At 45.0% G+C, this 21,605-nt stretch overlaps 1 protein-coding gene across 1 annotated transcript; it reads left to right on the top strand.

The window, feature by feature from the left end:
* The first annotated feature begins 8,634 nt into the window (after positions 1-8,634).
* nmt1a (N-myristoyltransferase 1a) lies at positions 8,635-21,318 on the top strand. The gene is made up of 12 exons (XM_056287940.1): positions 8,635-8,738; positions 10,311-10,416; positions 10,630-10,774; positions 10,959-11,077; positions 11,789-11,880; positions 12,107-12,223; positions 12,658-12,828; positions 12,916-13,024; positions 13,948-14,118; positions 15,164-15,328; positions 15,423-15,560; positions 19,909-21,318. Exons 1-12 carry the CDS (start codon positions 8,635-8,637, stop codon positions 19,927-19,929), a joined length of 1,458 nt encoding a protein of 485 aa, XP_056143915.1. The 3' UTR covers positions 19,930-21,318.
* The last annotated feature ends 287 nt before the right edge of the window (positions 21,319-21,605 follow it).

Raw genomic sequence — 21,605 nt, 5'->3', positions numbered from 1 at the left:
GATAAAGAGCCAGCTGGCAGAAGCATCGAGTGTTGCTGTTACCACAGACATTTGGAGTGATCGAAAGATGCGGTCATTCCTTGGAGTGACAGCACACACAGTAGCAATGGATAAAAAAAAACAGGAACTCAGCCTTCAGTCATATCTTCTTTCCTGCAAAAGAGTGCATGGGAAACACTCAGGAGAGAAGATCGCAATGATGTTTGAATGCTGTGCTTAAGAATACCTGATTAAGGACAAGATCAACTTTGTCATAACTGACAATGCATCCAACATGAGAAAAGCTTTCCAGGCCAGCTTTCCCCTAGAGGATCCTGTGATGCTGAAGCTCATGATCCCAGCACATTTGAGGAGGATGATGAAATATGGCAAGACCTGATGCCAGAAGATCAACAGACAGTCAATGACACTTTGGCTGAGAACTGTAAGATGCAGAGACTATCATGCTTCACACATTCACTGCAGTTGGTCATAAAAGATGGTCTGAAAGACACCAGTGGGCTGTCAAGCACCCTAGCAAAGCTATCCCGTGCAGCCAACCTCCTCCACAGTGGCACCTCGTTTAAAGACTGCTTTGAAGCGTGTTTTGGTGATGCAACAATTTCAACAGCGAATGCCACACGATGGAATTCCACTCTGAAGCAGGTGAAGGCTTATGTGCATTTAGACATGCAAAAGCTGTCCAGTGTGTTGGAATCAGAGGGGCACAAAAGCCTTATCTTATCCCCGTGAGAGTATGCTCAGCTTAAAGAACTGATCGAAGTTCTTGATCCGTTCTTAGAGGCAACCAACCTAACTCAGGGTGAGACTACTGTCACCGTCAGTGTGATTGTGCCCTGTGTCCTCACTCTGCGCTGTCACCTGCAGGAAATAAGAGGAAAAGCCAGATACTGTGGGCCTCTGGTGAGAGCTCTGGAGAACTCCTTGAAAACAAGGTTTGCAGAGGTTTTCAGTGCAGTCAAGATACCAGGATGTGAGCCAGCTGAAGGAAGAGGCCCCACCAAATTTCCTTTCACCAATGCCTACTTCATAGCATCTGTGTTGGACCCAGCATTTGGCTTCCAGTGGCTAGAACATGATGCGCAGCTGGACAGTGACATCAAAGATGTGCTGAAGACTGAGATCAAAGGTGAGAAATGTTTTGATTAACGTTAGTTAAGTGATTAACTATCTGATTGTTGTGATGTTTATATCATTGAAGGTGTTACAATAAAGCACATAGGCGTGTCATTTGTCATGTAGGCCTAGTCAATAACATATTTGTAATGAGTCCCCCATGCCCCCTCTCATTTCAGAGTATATAAAGGCAGAGGGTGACAAGCAAGCGGTATCAACAGCAGATGCAGCGGAAGTAACAGGACCAGGGGAAGGTGAACTTTCAGAGTCTCCTCCTGAGAAGCGGTTGAGAATGTTCTCCCACTATAGGAGGACTCCCTCCTCCGCCGAGAAGAAGCCATCTGGCCAGGCTCAGTTGACTGCATACCTCGACTTGATTGCTGAGCAGGACTCTGACTCAGTCCCGTGCCTCAGGTTTTGGCAGCAAAACAAATCCAAATTCCCTACCCTCTATCAGATTGCCACACAGGTATTCTCTATCCCTGCCTCCAGTGCGCCCATTGAAAGGGTATTTAGTCATGGAGGCATTTTGACGAGGCCTCACCATGCAAGGTTGAGTAGTTCCATGCTGTCAGATCTTATGTTTTTGAAATGCAACGTGTATGCTTAAAACTAGTGCCACCAGCCTTTTGTTCCTAACTATTCCTGAGAGACAATGTCTTTTGACTAGTTTTTATGAATGTATTGTATGCTGTGGAACTTACTTCTGTATACTGTTTCCACCATTTGCTAATATCATGCTATTCACAGCTATCAATGTGTTTTGAAGCACATCCGATGTTCAGAATGTCAAAGAATTCAGACTGTTCTAAAAATGTGTATGTGCGCGCATGCTTGCGCATGCATGTGTGCGAGTGTGTGGGTGTGCTTTTGTTTGGCTATCGTGTCACAAAGTAAATAAACTCCCTTTGAAATGGTGACAGCTGTGTCATTTTTGTTTAATGTAGATCTTTTTTATTTGTAAGTCAGATCTTTGACTGTGCCCGAGTGGATCACTGGAGCCATCTTGGAACTCGACTCAGACTCAACCTTGATGACTCGGACTCGGACTAGGGTAATAGGGACTCGACTCGGACTCAGGTAATGGGGACTCGACTCGACTTTTCTGTGGTGACTCGGACTTGGACTTGGACTCGAACACTGGGGACTCGAGACTTGACTCAGACTCGAGGTTTAGTGACTCGACTACAACACTGGGTCTTGCCACTGTGAGTCTGGACCAGCCTCTTGAAGCTAATGGCCTGGATGGACGTCTCCTGGCCCGGATAACCTCTAAGACCGAGCCTGTGCGCCTCCTGTTGTTGGGAAACCATCAAGAGGAGTTAAGTTTTTTCGTTATCAATTCTCCCTTTGTTCCAATTATACTTGGTCATCCCTGGCTGGTTAAGCATAGTCCCCATATTGATTGGTCCTCGGCCAGAATTTCAAGTTGGAGTCCCATCTGTCATGCCATATGCCTCCAGTCTGCTCTGCCTCAGTCTGTTCCCTGTCAGGTGTCAAGCTCTGAGACCTCTGACCTGTCACTGGTGCCTCCAGAGTACCATGACCTCCAAGCCGTGTTCAACAAGCAGCAAGCTCTCTCCCTGCCTCCTCATCGCCCCTATGATTGCGCTATTGACCTGCTGCCGGGCGCTCCCCTCCCCAGCAGCCGCCTATATAGCCTGTCCAAGCCTGAGCGGGAGTCCATGGAGAGATACATCAAGGACTCCTTGGCTGCTGGTCTTATTCGCCCGTCATCATCACCCCTTGGTGCAAGGTTCTTTTTTGTGGCCAAGAAGGACAAGACCCTCCGGCCGTGTATTGACTATAGAGGCCTAAATAACATCACAGTCAAGAATAAGTACCCTCTGCCCCTCATTACTTCCGCTTTTGATTCTCTCCAGGGAGCCACAGTGTTCACTAAACTAGACCTCCGCAATGCTTACCACCTGGTCCGGGTTCGAGACGGAGATGAATGGAAGACTGCCTTCAACACCCCCCTGGGGCATTTTGAATATCTGGTGATGCCGTTTGGTCTCACTAATGCCCCAGTTGTCTTCCAGAGTCTGGTCAATGACATCCTACGTGACATGTTGGATCGTTTCGTTTTTGTTTACCTGGATGATATCCTGATTTTTTCCAGAGACCTGTCAGAGCATGTCATGCACGTCCGCCAAGTCCTTCAACGGCTTCTGGAGAACCGCCTTTTCGTAAAGGCAGAGAAGTGCGAGTTCCATGCCCCTTCAGTCACCTTCCTGGGCTACATCGTGGCCGATGGGCAGGTGAGAATGGACCCCGCCAAGGTCGGAGCGGTTCTTGAGTGGCCAAGCCCGACCAGCTGTAAGCAGCTTCAGAGGTTCCTCGGGTTTGCCAACTTCTACAGACGGTTCATCCGCAACTACAGCCGCGTTGCGGCTCCACTAACCACTCTTACCTCCACCTCCAGACCGTTCCTGTGGACCCCTGTAGCAGAGGCAGCTTTCCAAGCCCTCAAGCACCGCTTCACCACAGCTCCTATCCTCATCCAGCCAGACCCAACCAAGCAGTTCGTTGTAGAAGTGGATGCCTCTGAGATTGGGGTGGGGGCGGTCCTTTCTCAGCGTTCTGGTGAGGATGGCAAGCACACCCCTGTGCCTTCCTGTCTCGCTGCCTCTCCCCAGCTGAAAGGAACTATGATGTGGGGAATCGTGAGCTCCTGGCGGTGAAATTGGCACTGGAGGAATGGCGACATTTTCTGGAGGGGTCTGAGCTTCCTTTTCTAGTGTGGACTGACCATAAGAACCTGGAATACATCCAGTCAGCAAAGCGACTCACCGCGCGCCAAGCCAGGTGGGCGCTCTTTTTTGGTCGCTTTAATTTTTCCTTGACGTACAGACCTGGCTCCAGGAATGCCAAGCCCGATGCTCTGTCTCATTTGCATGGGGAGGAGTCTGAGCCCAAGCTCCAACCTGACACCATCGCTCCCTCTACCTGTGTGGTTGCGGCTGCGGCTGTCACCTGGAACATTGAAAGGGAGGTCATGGCAGCACAACAGACTCAGCCTGACCCAGGTAACGGTCCCCCGGGGCGCTTGTTTGTTCCAGACGCTGTTAAATCTAGCGTGTTGCAATGGGCTCACTCTTTCAAACTTACCTGCCATCCTGGAGTAACCCTTACCCTAGCCTTCCTCTGCAGGCGGTTCTGGTGGCCTTCCATGACGGAGGATACTGGGTCTTTTGTTTCTGCCTGTCCTGTTTGTGCCCAGAATAAGCCCTCCACTCGGGCCAGTTCCGGTCTGCTGCGCCCCCTGCCTGTTCCACACCGTCCCTTGTCGCATCTTTCCTTGGATTTCATCTCTGGTCTGCCCGCCTCCGACGGTAACACCGTTGTACTGACTGTTGTTGATCGCTTCAGTAAATTTGTTCACTTTTTGCCCTTGTCTAGACTGCCTTCGGCCCGAGAGACTGCGGATCTGCTGGTCAGGGAGGTTTTCTGGGTCCACGGTCTCCCCCGTGATATTGTGTCTGACTGTGGCCCCCAGTTCACTTTTGCTGTCTGGAAGGCTTTCTGCTCTGCCATCGGTGCCACCGTCAGCCTGTCATCGGGGTTCCATCCTCAGACCAACGGCCAGGCCGAGAGGGCCAACCAGGCATTGGAGACGGTTCTCCGCTGTCTGGTGTCTGCCAACCCATCCTCTTGGTCCTCACAACTTCCCTGGGTAAAATATGCCCATAACACCCTGCCATCGTCTGCTACTGGGTTGTCCCCTTTTCAATGCCTTTACGGCTATCAGCCTCCCCTTTTTCCTTCGCAAGAGGTAGACATTCCGGTTCCGTCTGTCCAGGCCCATGTCCGTCGGTGCCGTCGGACCTGGCGGCACGCCCGTGCCGCACTGCTCAGGACCTCCGGCCGTTACCAGCGCTCGTCATCGCACCCCTGCTCCCGGTGACCAGGTATGGCTCTCTACCAAGGATCTACCCTTGAAATCGGACGCTAAGAAACTGTCCCCCAGGTATATTGGTCCCTTTCCCATTGTCAAAGTCATTAACCCCTCTGTGGTCCGTCTGAAGCTGCCCCGCACTCTCCGAGTTCACCCTTCCTTCCATGTGTCCTGCCTCAAACCTGTCTCTACCAGCCCTCTAGTTCCTCCGCCCCCCCCGCCCCCACCTCCTCGTATGATCAACGATCATCCGGCTTACACCGTTCGTCGTCTCCTGGACTCTCGGCGCCGCGGTCGCGGTCTGCAGTATCTCGTGGACTGGGAGGGATATGGTCCGGAGGAGAGGTGTTGGGTCCCTTGTCGCCTGGTCCTGGACGCGAACCTCATCCGGGACTTCCACAGGACGCACCCTGACGGGTCTGGTAGGTCGCCCGGTGGCGCCCCTCGGAGGGGGGGTACTGTCACAGCCTCTCGCCCTTGACATCAAAGCGTTCGCCCCTGACACCAGCTGGCCATCAAAGCAGTCAGCCACTCTCCCTCGACATCAAAGCGATCATTACCGTTAAAAAGCCTCCACTGTGGTCCAGTCTTCGCTGGAACGTCGCCTTTCATGGACTTCTGCCTGCCTGCCTGCCTACCTGCCACTGAGCCGACTCCTGCTCTACCCCTGAGATCGGTTACTTCAATAAAGACTTGATTCTTCCCTTACCTGGTTGTCCCGTCTGCTTTTGGGTTCTTTCCTGATACGTGACACCCTCGGAGCAACCAGCTAACCGCTAGGCTGCTGCAAACATGGATCCCCTGAAACCCCAAGCAGTGCCTACGTCGGCACTCTAAAACGTCTGCCTTAAAGGAGCAGCAGCCCCTGGTGAATCTACCCTCAAATGTGTATCCCCACACAGGCCCCCCCAGAATTCACCATCACAAAAAACGCAAAACAGTAATGCAACACAAAAGTACTCAGTGAAACAGTCAACGTCTCGAGGGGCGGAGCAGGCGGCCAAAACGGCTGCGCTGAATGGGAATGGGGCCGGGGGCAGGGGCAGGGGAAAGAGCCAGAGCCCGGGCAGGGGCCGAGGCTGGGCCAGGGGCCTGAGAAGGGGGGAGTCCACGCCGCGAGGGCAGGGCCAGTTCAACTGGCCCACCCAGGTCCAAATGGGCAGGCTTGAGACAGTCCACCAAGACCCGCTCTGGCTTGCCCTCCATGTCCACCACAAAGTTCTTAGGCCCCGCTTCCAGGACGCGGAAGGGCCCGTCGCAGGGGGGCTACAGGGGGGTACGGTGGCTGTCGTGGCGGATGAAGACATACCTGGCCGACAGCAGATCCTTGGGGACGTAGGACTGAGGGAGACAGTGGTGAGATGTAGGGATCGGAGCGAAAGCGAAAGCGTTGGCACTGTCCCGGGCCACAGCCTGATGAGAAGCTGCTGACCAGGGGGCCACAGCATCCGGGAGAAACTCACCCGGGACACGCAGCGGCTGGCCGTAAACCAGCTCAGCAGACGAGGACTGGAGGTCTTGCTTGGGGGCAGAGCGAAGGCCGAGCATGACCCACGGGAGGCGATCAACCCAGTTGCTGTCCGTGAGGCTGGCACGAAGAGCGGCCTTCATAGACCGATGAAACCGCTCACAAAGTCCATTGCCCTGCGGGTTGTACGCTGTGGTGCGGTGGAGCTTCACCCCCAGCCCCCCCGCGACTGCAGTCCAGAGCTCTGACGTGAACTGCGGGCACCTGTCAGAGGTGAGGTCAGCCGACGTGCCAAAACGGGCCACCCAGGACCCGATGAACACCCGGGCCACCTCAGTAGACGTGGTCGATGACAGGGGAACAGCTTCCGGCCACCTGGTGGTCCTGTCCACCATGGTGAGAAGATGAGTGAACCCGTGGGAGGGGGACAGGGGGCCCGCCAGGTCCACATTCACATGGAAATACCTCGTAACGTCCCTCGTTATTCCTCCCAGCTCAAACTGGGCTTCAATGTGCTGAAACCATGGCCGGGGACTGTGCTGCCAAAACTTGGGCAACTTCACCGTCGCTGTTGAGATGCTAGCGCTAACATGAGCCATACCGTTAGCATCACAAGGAGCCGGAGCGGTGTCGTCATTGCTTTGGGTCGACATGTTCGTTGTCAACGTGCGGGGTCACCAATGTGGGAGTGCAAGAATGAGGAGACGGAGAGATCGAGTCGAGTCAATTCCGTTTACTCGCCACACAAAACAACACCGATACAGCACAATCTCTCGTGGCAACAAGCTAACCGCTAGGCTGCTGCAAACATGGCTCCCCGGAAACCCCAAGCAGTGCCTACGTCAGCACTCTAGAATGTCTGGCTTAAAGGAGCAGCAGCCCCTGGTGAATCTACCCTCAAATGTGTATTACCACAGTACCTTTAATATATACCTACCTTAGCTGTTTATCCATGTTTGTAGCTTATACCGCAGTGAGTCTTTATCTCATTTATTGTTTCCCTTTTGTGGACAAAATATTGGATTTGATTATGTATGTTTATAAATATGCTTATTTTTACATATTATCAGGTTTGTATTAGACTCCAGTATATCTAATGCATATTTTATGTATGTACAGTTTACATACATTCATGGTATTGTGTCTTCGGTTTAACCCTACCTCTAGTTCACCATTAAAGGAAGTTGAACTGAATGCTGTCGTCATCGTGGTGATTGGGGGAGGAGTTATCTGTCTGTCGGCTCATGCAGGGCGCATGAGGGTTACAGAACAGTTAATTTTATGGTTGTACTTCATTAATCCCTAATCTCTGCTATTACATACAATGAAACAAGAAACAATAAAAAAGAAAAAAAACAGCAATGTAATACAATAGACATTATTGTAAAAAAAGTTCATCCCATGTCTTAATGAACTATATAACATTTTAGAATGGCAGGAAATGAGTTTTCCAATTTAGATTTTTTTCTGCTGGGGTGGGGACCCCCCCCCCGGCAGATTTGAGACCCCAGCCCCCAGTAAGATTTGGTTCCCCCCAATGTTGACTCCCTGGCTACTGCCTTGCATTCACCAGATTGCAACTCAGTTGAACACCTATGGGAGATTTTGGCCCGACGTGTTAAGACTGCTCTCCACCATCATCATCAAAACAACAAATAAGGAGGTATCTTTTGGAAGATAGTGTTCCATCCCTCCAGTACAGTTCCAGGCTTGCAGAATTTTTGACAGGGAGCATTGAAGCTGGTCAGGCAGCTTGTCGTGGCCCAGCACCTTACTAAGACACTTTATTATGTTAGGTTTTCCTTTCAGTTGTCACCCGACTGTATATTAAAGGGTGTGTTTGAGAGAGGGGGGTGCGTTTTTTTTCGAGAAAAGAGTCCAAATCATCAACAAATAAAAACGTTTGACTTAGCGTTAGAGGTTTGGGAATTTTAAAAACATTTTTTTAGAATAAAACCCCCAAAACGTAATCTTCGGTTTCCTTAGCTTCTCTTTTCTTGTTAGTCTACCTGTGTAGCAGTTACGCAAAAACGTCACACTCGGCGTGTCCATCGTAAATCCATACAGTGGACAGCCACACATCGTAACCAATAGTATTCGGGGTATTTAAAGACGTAAGGGCACGCGGAGGTTCCTCACTTCCTGGTTGAAGATGGCGGATGAGAATGAGACAGCACCGATGCCGGAGAAAGACGATGTGGAAGACCATGGACATTGCAGCGACTGTGAAAATGAAGAGCATCATTTTGATGATGGGTGAGCTCGCAGGCTCAAATTTAATACAATATTAAATTCGTCACGGGCTAGCGCTCTATTGTAAAGTGAGTGCATGCTAAGCCAAAACGAGCTAGCTTTGCTAGGCTCGAGAACCCGATGAAACGTGTCCCTCCCACTTACTTTCACCCCATTTGTCCAAAATAGCTAGCTGCTTGCCTGTTCGGCGATATAATTGGGTGACTGTATGGTCCTTTCCTGGTGTAGGCGGGCTTTACAGCCTGGGTCTCTGCTGTGTTTTTCCTTGCGAGGCGTAGTGGAGTAAAGATGGGTAGGTGAAAACCAAAGCGCCCCTGATTGCCTTTTTAACAATACAGTGCGTTATTAGCATAAACCCTCTATGATTTGCTGAAAAAATAGCACGTTTCCTGAGCTGGCAATAGAGCATTAGATAATTATTCTTCGTCAGGCCAGTCTACTATTGATGTTTATAACCACCCCACTCATAGTATTTAGCGAAAGATAGCTTGCTTGCTGTCAAATTCTTATTGTCTGTTCGAGTCGCCACACTGTATACGATCGCCGCATTCAAAGTGATACCAACAAAGTGTGTACGTTGTTCATGCGATACAGTAGCAACGTCGGCTGAGGACTGTGTCGTTAATTCCCTGTCTCACATGAACAAGGTTGACATTTTTCTGCCAGGCTGTCTTCCATTAGGGTATCACTTGAAATTGCTTTTACCCTTACATCGGCTTTCCACGCGATTTACCTAAAGAAATTACATGCATAATGAGTGCCAGAAGGCAAGTACTAAGGCATGTCTGGTAGCTCACCATATACGTGTTTTCTACCTTTTTTGAAAAAAAAAGTTAACATAGACGCTCCTTAGGGGAGACGCATTGTGTGCCAAGTTGTTGAGCTAATTTGGGCTTCATTGATGCTCTTGACATGCAGTTTCTCTGTGCGTGCACACGGATACAAAGAGCTGTTCTGGATGGCAACTGGACAATGCTTTTAAAATGGAAGCGCGTGGAACAAGCTATTCAGTGTTTTGTTGTTTATTGTCCTTGTTACACACTGACCTCTTGTACATACATATAGTTGCACTATCCCCACGTGGTCATGTGATTCACCATCTGTCCTGGCATTACAAATTACAGGCTAGTGCCTGGCCTCTCTCCCCTCTTGGATGTTAATGAGATTATCCTCTGTAAGTATGGAGTTTTTCTCAGCCTAGAAGATGGGATAGATGGGCGGGGCTTTATGGACTAATAGTCTGTAAAGGTGTTATTACTGACGGGCAAGGAGGTGTGGTTACAGGGCCACTCGTGAAAAGGTAGGTTTAATATCTAAGGTAATTCATATAAATCCATATGGCTAACCATCTTTGGTCACAGTTGTTTGTGCTTTTCATATATAGTCCAAACATAGCCTAACTAAACACTTGGAATTCGATTTGCTTGTCTGATGCTTTAATTAATTATAGTTACTTTTTAGTTTGCAAGTATGCCCCAGATGAGAGACATACATTTGGACTGGTGTGTGACTAATGTGATTATCCTCAGGGCTTAAATAACCTCTGTTTACACAGATGTTTCAATCCTGTTTCAGAGACAAAGGTCTGGGGGATGACACTGGGGCCAAGAAGAAGAAAAAGAAGCAGAAGAAGAAGAAGAAGTCTGGTGCCACAGAGGCAGTGAAGGACCCCCTTACCAAGGTATGTGTGGGATGAGAGATAAAATCTTGTGTAACAATCACGCTCTGTTTGTTTCCTTTTTGTTTAGTGTTGAGGGTTGTTTCCAGAAATGGTTATTCTGATGCATCATTCTCTCACTTCTGAAAGTATCCTCTAGAGAGAGAGAGAGAATGCTGTCTGTGCTTGTATGAGTTTGCTTTTAAAGAATTAATCTCCTCTTTACCCTCCAAACAGGTAAACTCATTGCCAGCTGATAAACTGCAAGAGATCCAAAAGGCCATCGAACTGTTCTCTGTTGGACAAGGCCCAGCCAAAACCATGGAGGAGGCGAGCCGGAGGAGTTACCAGTTCTGGGACACACAGCCTGTGCCCAAGCTAGGTATCATATTTGACAAGACTACAGAAGAAATACTCCATTGATAAATAAAAGAATATTATATTGAATTTGGAGCGTAGACATAACCTGTTATGCCTTTTGAACAACTCTGTATTTGAATAACTTCTAGAGTACTTGTATATGCATATCCCTCATTGTAGACTGTTATATTTCCTTTTTCATTTAGGGGAAATGGTGACGTCACATGGCTCCATTGAACCTGACAAAGACAACATTCGTGAGGAGCCCTACAGTCTTCCACAGGGCTTCAGCTGGGACGCACTTGATTTAGGAAACTCTTCTGTGGTAAGAAAGTGTTCGGGGAAGGATGTTTGCATTGACAATTAGCTCATACGTTGAACTTAATGGACACTATTTCTTGAACATTTCTTTGTTTTTTTATTTTATTTAGCAAAAAATACATTACCTTTATTCATTGCCGACCACTTGTTTCAGTGTGATTCTGATTGTACCCCACATGATGTTTTTACATCTTAAAGAATGTACTCATATCCATGATTACATAGTTACTGGTTCTGTGCGAAGTCAGTGGAAGTCGAAACCAGATTTGCAGGTCTAAATGACAATCCAAAAGTAAAATTAGCATAAGTGAGTGAGTCGGCGACTGACTGAACTTTGCGACTGACTGACTAGGGCAGTTGATGGCTTTTTATTATTTTATGACTTTTATTAGATAATTCAGCCTACTTTGAACATTTATTCACTTTTCATTCATATTGCTCAAAATTGTCGATAAATGTGTGTTGCAATGAAGAGAAAAATGAACCATGCCACTGATTTAACCAATTATTTAATTAAATTATCCCTATTACTTAAACTTAACTAAATTATCATTTAGTGACTGAACAGAAAATTAGTTTAATCAATTCAATTAAATGATCCCTATGATGTGCACTTAATCACATTATAATTTAGTGACTGGCCCTCTTCAACTATATTATTATAATGTCATTATTTCCTCCCAAGTTTTGTTTCTCACACTCTTTCTGAAACCAGCTCAAGGAGCTTTACACACTTCTCAATGAGAATTATGTGGAGGATGATGATAACATGTTCCGATTTGACTACTCTCCCGAGTTCCTGCTCTGGTAACTATAAAACCTTTTCCTGTTGTCTGTTGTGACAAAAATAGGCTAGGATGATATTATCTATGCCAGGATGGTATTATTTTTAAAATGTGTATTGCTCTATATTTGGGGAACACATGCATCGCTTTATGGTATGTTTTATTCTGTAAAACAATAGAGTAAATTTTGGATTTTAATTTTATTATGGGGTGATTACAGAATTTGACATATGCTGTCTCCTTCCTAGGGCTTTGCGCCCCCCTGGCTGGTTGCCGCAGTGGCATTGCGGGGTCAGGGTCAACTCTAATCAGAAGCTGGTGGGCTTCATCAGTGCCATCCCTGCCAACATTCGCATCTATGACATGTAAGCGAAACAATTTTCAGTTGATTTTCAAAATCTCCGTATTGACTGAAGTTATCACATTGCAAAATGCTGAGTATTTTTTAAGAGGAAACATTTTATCAGACATGTCCTTAAGTTAGATATCTTTTTGTTGAGAAAATATCTGGCCTACACGTCAAGCTACATTTTGTAGAATTATTTTCATTCGCCCAACACACACACAGAAGTTGGAAAACAAATAATGCAGGTCAAGCTTTTGCACAAGAAAATTATTTAGCAATTCATATCACAATATGAAGAAAATGTCTATACATTTTTGTTAATAGTTGAACAATGCAACCAGTGAATTAGATTGATTATTTTAATATAAATAGAACATGGTACTATAGAAATAAATTCTAAACTATCAAGAAATCTTAAGGTGTTTATAAATTCTTGTTCTTGTCCTTTTTCAGAGAAAAGAAAATGGTTGAGATCAACTTCCTCTGTGTCCACAAGAAGCTTCGCTCTAAACGAGTGGCCCCGGTTCTGATCAGAGAGATCACCAGACGAGTCAATCTGCAGGGCATCTTTCAGGCAGTCTACACCGCAGGAGTGGTATTACCCAAACCTGTGGGCACATGCAGGTGGGCCAAAGCTCATACACACACCTAACATACTCTTCCAGCCTGCTCACCCTGAGTTTATGTGAGTTAATCTGCCTTTCTGGACAGGTACTGGCACCGCTCTTTGAATCCACGAAAGCTGATCGAGGTGAAATTCTCCCATCTGAGCCGGAACATGACAATGCAACGGACCATGAAGTTGTACCGTCTGCCTGAGGTCTGTAAATGGGCACATTCTACAGGTTTCTATTGTTTTAGTTATTGTTAGAAGTAGTACTAATAGTAGCAGTAGCTTTTATTGTTTTTTTTTCCCCCACCTATTCCATCTCCACACCCAATCAGAGTGTACAGTTGAGACGAATCTTGTCCTCCATTTGTTTTCTAACACTTTTCTTGGACATGTTCACTTCAGTGGCTGGGTGAACATTGTAAGGGCATTAAGGTTCTAAAATTTGTACTCCTGGCTTTTGGTTACCTGTAATTTTGGTCATTCTAGGCATTTAAGCTTTCCCTATTGTTCCACTCATTGTAAGATATATTGGATATTGGCATCAATTAAATGATTTAAATGTTAATTATCTATTGTTAATTGTATGAATTTTAGTTGTACAGCACTTCTTGCAAATTAAATTGGAATTGGCTTTAGATAAGAGTCCGCGGTGTTGTAGCGGTCTAAGCATCGGCTTTGTGTCGATGCAGTTGCCCACTGGGGACCGGGGTTCGCGCCCCGGTCTTGTCAGATCCGACTATGGCCGGACTCGATGAAGCAGCAATAATTGGCAACGCTGTCTTCGGGAGGGGGGTGGAGTTGGCTTGTGTTCGTCACATGAATGCGTCTCTGTGTGTCGGAAAAGCAGTGGTTCAGCCTGGAGTCGCCTTGTCACGAAAGTGGCGAGGCGTCTCCTTCGAGACTGCCAGCCGGAGAGATGCGGTTGGCGAACACATGCAGTACGAGGGTGGAGTTTGAACTAAAACTAGGGCTCGATTGGCCACTAAATTGGGAGAGAAAAGGGGAAAATCAGAAATAAATTAGAAAAAAAGGAATTGGCTTTAGATAGAATAAATCAGCTAGAACTATAAACAAACCTCACCCAGCTTTTTATTCCGCATGGTTCTTGTATTCTCCCGTTTCTCTTCAAGGTCCCCAAGACACCAGGCCTGCGGCCAATGACTGAGAGGGATGTGCCAGCAGTACATCGCCTCCTTGGTGAATACTTGAGCCAGTTCCACCTGGCACCTGTTATGAACCAGGAAGAGGTGGCACACTGGCTGCTGTCTCAGGACAACATTATTGACACTTACCTGGTGGAGGTAATAACGCCTTGTGTTCTTTTGATCCCTGATATTACCTTGACTTTAATGATTCAACATTATAGAATATTAAGTATATTGCAGAAACAATTTTGTACTAAAAAGTTTCAAGGAGGAGTCTTTGGCCTCAATTTGTCATTTCAATACGGCCGCTGTCATCAGAATGTACTAATCGGAACACAATTTGGTGAGTCCACCCTTGACAGTAAAGTAAAATCTCTGGTCAGATCTGTATTTGGATTTTCTATTCCCATGCAATAAAAAGTAAACTTCAGAACTGTGCTGCATATAAGGGAGGTTATTCTCCTTTTACTTGTGTTTGTAGTTCTGTTGTGGTAGGGTCTGCACTAGGCTTATGGTAAGTTGACTGAGACAAAAGTGGTGGTATGAAATTCACCGATATACTTTGCTCCTCTGTACAATTGCACATATTCTGGAGAGGAGGATGTGGGTTGGACAATGTAGTCAGCACTGGTGAGAGTATGTAGTACTGCAAACTTTCACTGATAGAGGCTGGGTGCTTAACTTTCAAATGCAAAAAAGCACCCTTTGATTGCTAAAGTGAACAGCTTCACTCCCTTCTGTGTCACTAGTTTACCTGCCTCTGTCTATGCTTAAGTGAGTGGCAATAGTTCTCTGGTGGTTTGTAACTGAATACTGCTGCTGTACTGTTGCCTGTTTGTTTGGATTTAGCAAAGCATCAGTTGGAATCATTGTCCACAACGTTTTGAATATCCTGCACTCCTTACACCTGAGGCAAACAACACATTTGGTGGGATTAGGGGTAAACATAGATATCGTTTTGTGTTGTTTGCACTGTACTGTATGCATTTTCAGGTGCCTGATTGCATCCAGACTATTCAGTCATCCAATGCGAGTTCGGCTACCTCGTGAGTTGACATGGCTGATCTGCTCACAATGCAAACTCAGTGCAATTTTTTAGCATCCAGACTTGTCAATTAATGTAGGCTGGTGTGATTGAATGCTCAAGGTCTTGTTGAAATGACAAGTGTAACTGAGGCCACTGTGTTTTTCTCCACAACAGAATGATGGCAAAGTGACTGACTTCCTGAGTTTCTACACACTGCCTTCTACCATTATGAACCACCCTGTGCACCGCAGTCTGAAAGCAGCCTACTCCTTCTACAACGTGCACACTACCACCCCTCTGCTGGACCTTATGTCTGACGCGCTCATCTTGGCCAAGTCGGTGTGTAGTTTGTGTATTTTCAGTGTAGGCGCCAGTGTTCTGTTTGATATTTTTGCTCTTTTAAAATAATAAGTTTTTTTTCATCTATATTCAGAAAGGATTTGATGTCTTCAATGCACTGGACCTGATGGAAAACAAGACTTTCTTGGAGAAGCTGAAATTTGGAATCGGGGATGGCAACCTACAGTATTATTTGTACAATTGGAAGTGTCCGAGTATGGGGTCAGAAAAGGTACATTATACGTTATCAGGTCTACGTTCTCTGTGGCATCATGAACATATTTTAAAACATGGATGATTATTTCTAATATGGAATAACCTCCATTACAAGCTAGATGATCAGGAACAATTTATTGTCATTTCTTTCATGTACTTGCGTACACAAAATAAATGAAATTCCGTTTCCCCAAGCCTACAGAAGTGCGACGCAAGACAAAAATCTCAAATTTCCCCAAAAATGACACCACCAAACATATACAAAAACAGAGAACAAAGCAAAAAAAAAAAAAAAAAAAAAAACACAAATAGTGAACAACACAGTCCACTCAGTGCAACACAGTCTGAAAATTCCACTGTCCAGAGAACGAACACGAGCCAGGATGACCATCGGAACAGCTGGCCTGCACGGGCCAGCAGCTAGCCTAACCTGCCCTGCCTCTGTGCCCCACCAGACCGCCCTCGGTACCCCCTTCCCGGGCGCAGTTGCGGCAGGGCTGCAGTCCTCGGGCCCAGCAGACGTAGCAGATCAGGCTCCCTCGGCTGATCCAACACCAGCTCCCCTAGCCAGACACCCTTGACACACCTCCCTGCACCCCACACGACGACACCAAAACACATTCAACGCCAGGCGAGGCCGCTGCCAGACCATCGCCCGGACCCGCCGGCGGTTCCTTTTTTCTCCCCAGTTGTATCCGGATAATTACGCCACTCTTCTGAGCCATCCTGGTCACTGCTCCACCCCCCTCTGCTGATCCGTGGAGGGCTGTAGAATATGCCTGCTCCGATACATGTAGAGTCGCCAGCCGCTTTTCTCCTGACACAGGCGATTCGCCAGGGGGATGTAGTGCATGGGAGGATCACGCTATCCCCCCCAATAGGTGCCCCGACTGACCAGAGGACACGCTAGTGCAGCGATCAGGACACATACCCACATCCAGCTTCCTACCCGCAGACACAGCCAATTGTGTCTGTAGAGACGCACAACCAAGCCGGAGGTAACACGGGGATTCGATCTGGCAATCCCCGTGTTGGTAGGCAACGGAATAGACCGCCACGCTACCCGGATGCCCCTTATTAGACTTTCTTAAAGGGTAATTTGCAACACATTACAACAAATAACATGTTACAGTCAACATTTGGGCAAAATTGTCTCTATGTTTTGTTTTTTTTCCCTTAAATTTTGGTTATTGTAAAATTGATCTTAAATTTCATTCTGGATGGCATGAAAAATAGTCTTGAATAACTTGCCAGAAGTTGTAGGAACCCTGCTTTAGTTTACGGTACAGTTCTGTTGTAATGTGTCGCAAACTGTGGGAAGTAAAGATGGATTTCACTTTAGTTTACAGTACAGTTCTGTTATGTGTTGCAGATTACCTTCTAAGAAAGTCTAATAAGGGTCTAACGGTGGAAAATAAAGATCCTATGTCTTGGCAGCTGCCATAGCCTAATGTTACTGGGGTCTGATAGTGACCTGGCATTAAATGGTCTGATGTCTTCACTAGTATGGGAGTAGAGCATCGAGGAAGCATGTATTAGGCTACGTATTACTACCTACAAACTTCACGGGGCTCCGGAGGACATCCAGGCTACGAGGGACGTGTGAAGTAGCAACCAGATGTGATTGGTTTCTAATTAGGGTATCATTTGGCATAAGTGTCTTAAGTGAAATATGTTTTCTAATATGGCATTTTATACAGTTTCTAATTACAGCATAATTTAGGTGTATGGTGTCTAATTAGGGTATAACTAAGGGCCACTGATTTCATGAATCTATTAGAAGATCTTGGTTTCACATATCGTGTCTGTGGACCAACCCACAATCGTGGCCATGCTTTAGAATAGGTTGCTAGTTAGGGACTAGATGTTGAAATGTCATCAATTAGAGATGTCGCTCTATCGGATCCTTATTGCATTGAATTTAGTGTGTCAGTGCTCATGCCCCAGATTAATGCTGAACTTATTTTAAAGAAAAGACATCTTACACCTGAAGTGGCTGAAAGTTTCATTATGCATATGTTGCCCTTATAAACTCTCCCTTCATCTGGTGATTCCCCAGTAAATGAGTTTTAATACAAAAATAAGGACAATAGACCTTATGTCACTAAAAAAAAAAAAAAAAAAAACTTGCTCTAAAATGTAAGCCACAGTGGAAAAACACTGTTAACAAACATTAAATTGCTGAAAAGCTGAGCGTAGCTGGAGAAAAAGATAAACTCCAGATCCACTATAATATTTTACGTGATCACAATATAATAAGTCGCTGAGAAATGCTAGAGAGGCTCACTTCTCTGAATTCATAAATAAGCAAAACAATCCTGGGGTCCTTTTCACAACCATTGACAGCCTGATAAATCCTATATTCACATACCCCAGCGATTTCTTCTCAAATGCTAAGTGCAGCGAGTTTTCAGCCTATTTTAGAGATAAGATAACAACAGACAAGGTCCGATGTTTTAGAAATCACTAAGCACTGTGAACATACTTTTTACTGTTACTCTGGTGGATACAGAGGTGATTAGAAAGGTGGTCTATGAGTTAAAACCCTCTACTTCCTGGCTTGACCCGTTTTTTAAAATTGTTTTGAACTGTGTGTGAGGAATTATTAAGTATTGTAAACCACTCTTTGTTCTCAGGCACCTTCCCTGATGCGTTTAAGACCACTTCTCAAAAAAAGTAATATAAATTTATCAGTTCTTAATAACTACCGACCTGTATCAAACCTCCCTTTCTTAGGTAAGATTTTAGAAAAAGTTGTTCTTGAACAGGTTAATACATGCATTAAAAATAATAAAATCTTTGAGACTTTTCAGTCAGTTTTAAGAGCCTACCACAGAGCAGATACTGCATTAGTTAAAGTGGTGAACGATTTTTTTAAGAACTAACACAGATTCAAAAAAGCTTTCAGTCGTGGTTCTCCTAGATCTTAGTGCGGCCTTTGATACCGTCCACCATGAAATCGTACTGCAGAGAGTTGAAAACTGGCTTGGTCTCAGGAATGGTTCTAAGTTGGTTTAGATCATATTTGACTGGCCGAGACTGGGTGACTACTTCTCAGAGAGAACAGACATAGGGTCCTGCAAGGCTCTAGTTTAGGTCCAGTTCTTTTTAGGTTCAAAATGCTACCACGTGGCAATGTCCTCAGAAGCATAAAATTACCTACACCTAACCCCTAACTGACACCACCATGAGTGTGGCTGAATGTGAGACATTATTTTGTTAAGTGCTTTGAGTGGCTGTTGCAGCTGGAAAAGCAATATATAAAATGTTGTCCATTTAACATTATTGTGTGAAAACAAATACTGCTACAATAAGCGCTAACAATAGATAGATTTTATAGATTTTTGTTGTATTAACTCCCAGATGTACGTCACATTGGATAAAAGCGTGTGCTAAATGAAATTGTAAAATTGAGTTTCATAGCTATGCAGATGACAACACACTGTACACTTCTGTATCCCCAGACGATTTAAGCCCCATTGATAGGTTAGTTCAATGTATATATTACATAAAAGTATGGATGTCATACAATTTCCTACAGCTGAATCAAGACAAGACTGAGATCATAGTATTTGGGGCAAAAGCCCAGAGAGAGCAACTGTCTGTGCACCTTCAGTTTTGAAGCCCACATTAGAAATGTAACCAAAGTGTCCTTTTATCATCTTAGAAACATTACTAAGGTTAGACAACTTCCTTCTCAGGCTGACAAAGAAAAACGAATGCATGCTTTCATAACCTAATCTATAATCTAGGCTTTCATAATCTAGATTTGACTTTTTCAATGCTCTTGCATGGAGAGACAGCTTTTAGGCACTGTGGACCTAGTCTCTAGAACAGTCTGACTGAGGATCTGAGGGAGTCCACCTCTGTGGACATTTTTAAAAGAAAACTTAAACCATATCTTTTTAGCTTGGCTTTTACTTAAGGTGCCTTGTCATTTGTTGCTGTATCCATCTCTTGTTGCTTCTTTTTTTCATTATTTACTTTTTTTGTGCCTTTGCTCACTGGTTTGTTTGCTTTTGCTTTTGTTGCATTGTTTTTTGGTCATTGGACTACAGCTACTGTATGAAATGTGCGACGTAAAGATTGATTAATTAGTGTATTGTAAAATAAAGTATGACCATAATATATTTGATTAAATAACAACCCAGAATTTGGCAGACCTAATTTTCCCCAAATTTTGAGAAGTGATGAAACTGAAATTGTATTAAAAATATGTCTATTTAGCATGTATTTATCATATCAAAATTATACTCCTCAGGAAAATATCAGAATATTATTTTTTGTCAATATTGTACAGTTATATGTGCCGCAAAGAGGAATGGTGAGAAATACTTAGCTGTCATCTGCCTTATGTTTCTTAGGTGGGCTTGGTACTGCAGTGATGTGCTCTTGCTGCCCCAAATAAGTGTCACCTGTTCGCCAGGAGACCACACAAACGCACTGACCACCTGACAGATGGACTGATGAACTTCCTGCTCCGAAAGAGGAAACCCACCATCCATTTTTACTTTTTGACTTTCTGACCTTCGACCTGTACTACCGCTGCCAGGCTGGGAGAGTTCGTCGTCCTTCCCCCTCTTCCTCCTCCCTCCATCACATGGACCTTTTAAGCCATTGTAGTTAACATCCAACACAACTCTATTACATCTGAAAGCTGTCCTTGATTGTCTCACACACACACACACACACACACACACACACACACACACACACACACACACACACACACACACACACACACACAGGAACAGTTTGCACAGATGACGGTATATAAACATTCACTGTTGGCATACATACAAAAGCAGACAATAAATGTAAATATTATCAAAAAACCTAACAGCAAATTATGCCCAAACACATACAGACCTAGAACCTAATATTTTATTTTATTCCTATTTGTTGGAAGTGATTTTTGCAATGGAAAAAAATTGTCATCCCTAAATTTTAGAGATGAGAAAATTCAAAGTGATCCAATAATATTAAAAAAAAAAAAAAAGAAAAGGAAAAAGAGCAAGAGCTGAGGTAATAAATGCCAAGAGTGGACACAAGACAAAGGGTTTTGTTGAGATTTTTCTTTTCACCCTTAAACCTGCGGATTTGTCATCAACCCTGTTTTTAATAGGCGTTTTGGACTTCTCTTAGCTCACTGCTTGTTGAAGACATTTATGGTGGATTTGTTACTCATTTTATGGAATATTTCCCCTCATCGGTATTAACTGTCATGATCCACTCTCCAGCTTGCTACATTAACAGAGGAAGCCCTGTTCTAGGAGAAAATAAAACAATAACCGATGAACGGACCAGCTCGGTCACAGTGAAGAATCTGTATGGACTATGTTTGACTTTTCTGTGGGTGTGGGGGATGAGTGGGGGCATTGGGCTCAACAAGTTTGTGAACAGGGATGGAAGGATTTCTAATGACACCTCTGAAGTATCAGCACTGTTGGGGGATTTTAGGACACCGTGCAGGGTGGGTTGATTGGGGAAATGAACGTAGTTAAAGTTATGTAAACTTGTTTGGAAAGGCAAACATGTTGGAAAACGGGTCTCATGGTGTTATGATGCAGGAAAAGAACGTGAAGATGCAGAAGATGTTTTTGAGCAAAATAAAGCAATTGCTCTTGGACCCCCCCCCCTTTTTTTTGTTTTCGTGAGCGATATCCCAATCAGGTGTGCCATGCCTACATTAAGAATATCCAAAAGTTCTTCTCAGCCATTATTTGAGAATGGCTGTGGTTCATATATAATAAACTTTAAAAATCAAAGAAGGAATCTGCTGGACTACAATGAATTAAAATGTTGAAGTTAATTGAAATTAGGTTTGAAGTGATGCCTTTGTGGTCTTAATAGCCGGAGCAGGTATGATTCTGGAAATACTTTTTCCTTTCAAAAGAACAGAATTAGGGCGCACAGGTAATGACGGATTGTTCATGCAGCTTTTTTAAAGGATAATCAGAGACCAAAAAAAAAAAATGCCTGGGCACTGGTAATTCTACCGTTCATGAAATTATATCCAATAGAAAACTTTGCATTTGTGGCGGTTTTCACAGCAGGTTCC

The sequence above is a fragment of the Lampris incognitus genome, chromosome 10 (assembly GCF_029633865.1).
Source record: "Lampris incognitus isolate fLamInc1 chromosome 10, fLamInc1.hap2, whole genome shotgun sequence".
NCBI classification, from domain to species: Eukaryota; Metazoa; Chordata; class Actinopteri; order Lampriformes; family Lampridae; genus Lampris; species Lampris incognitus.
This window is presented reverse-complemented; position numbering and strand designations above follow the sequence as displayed.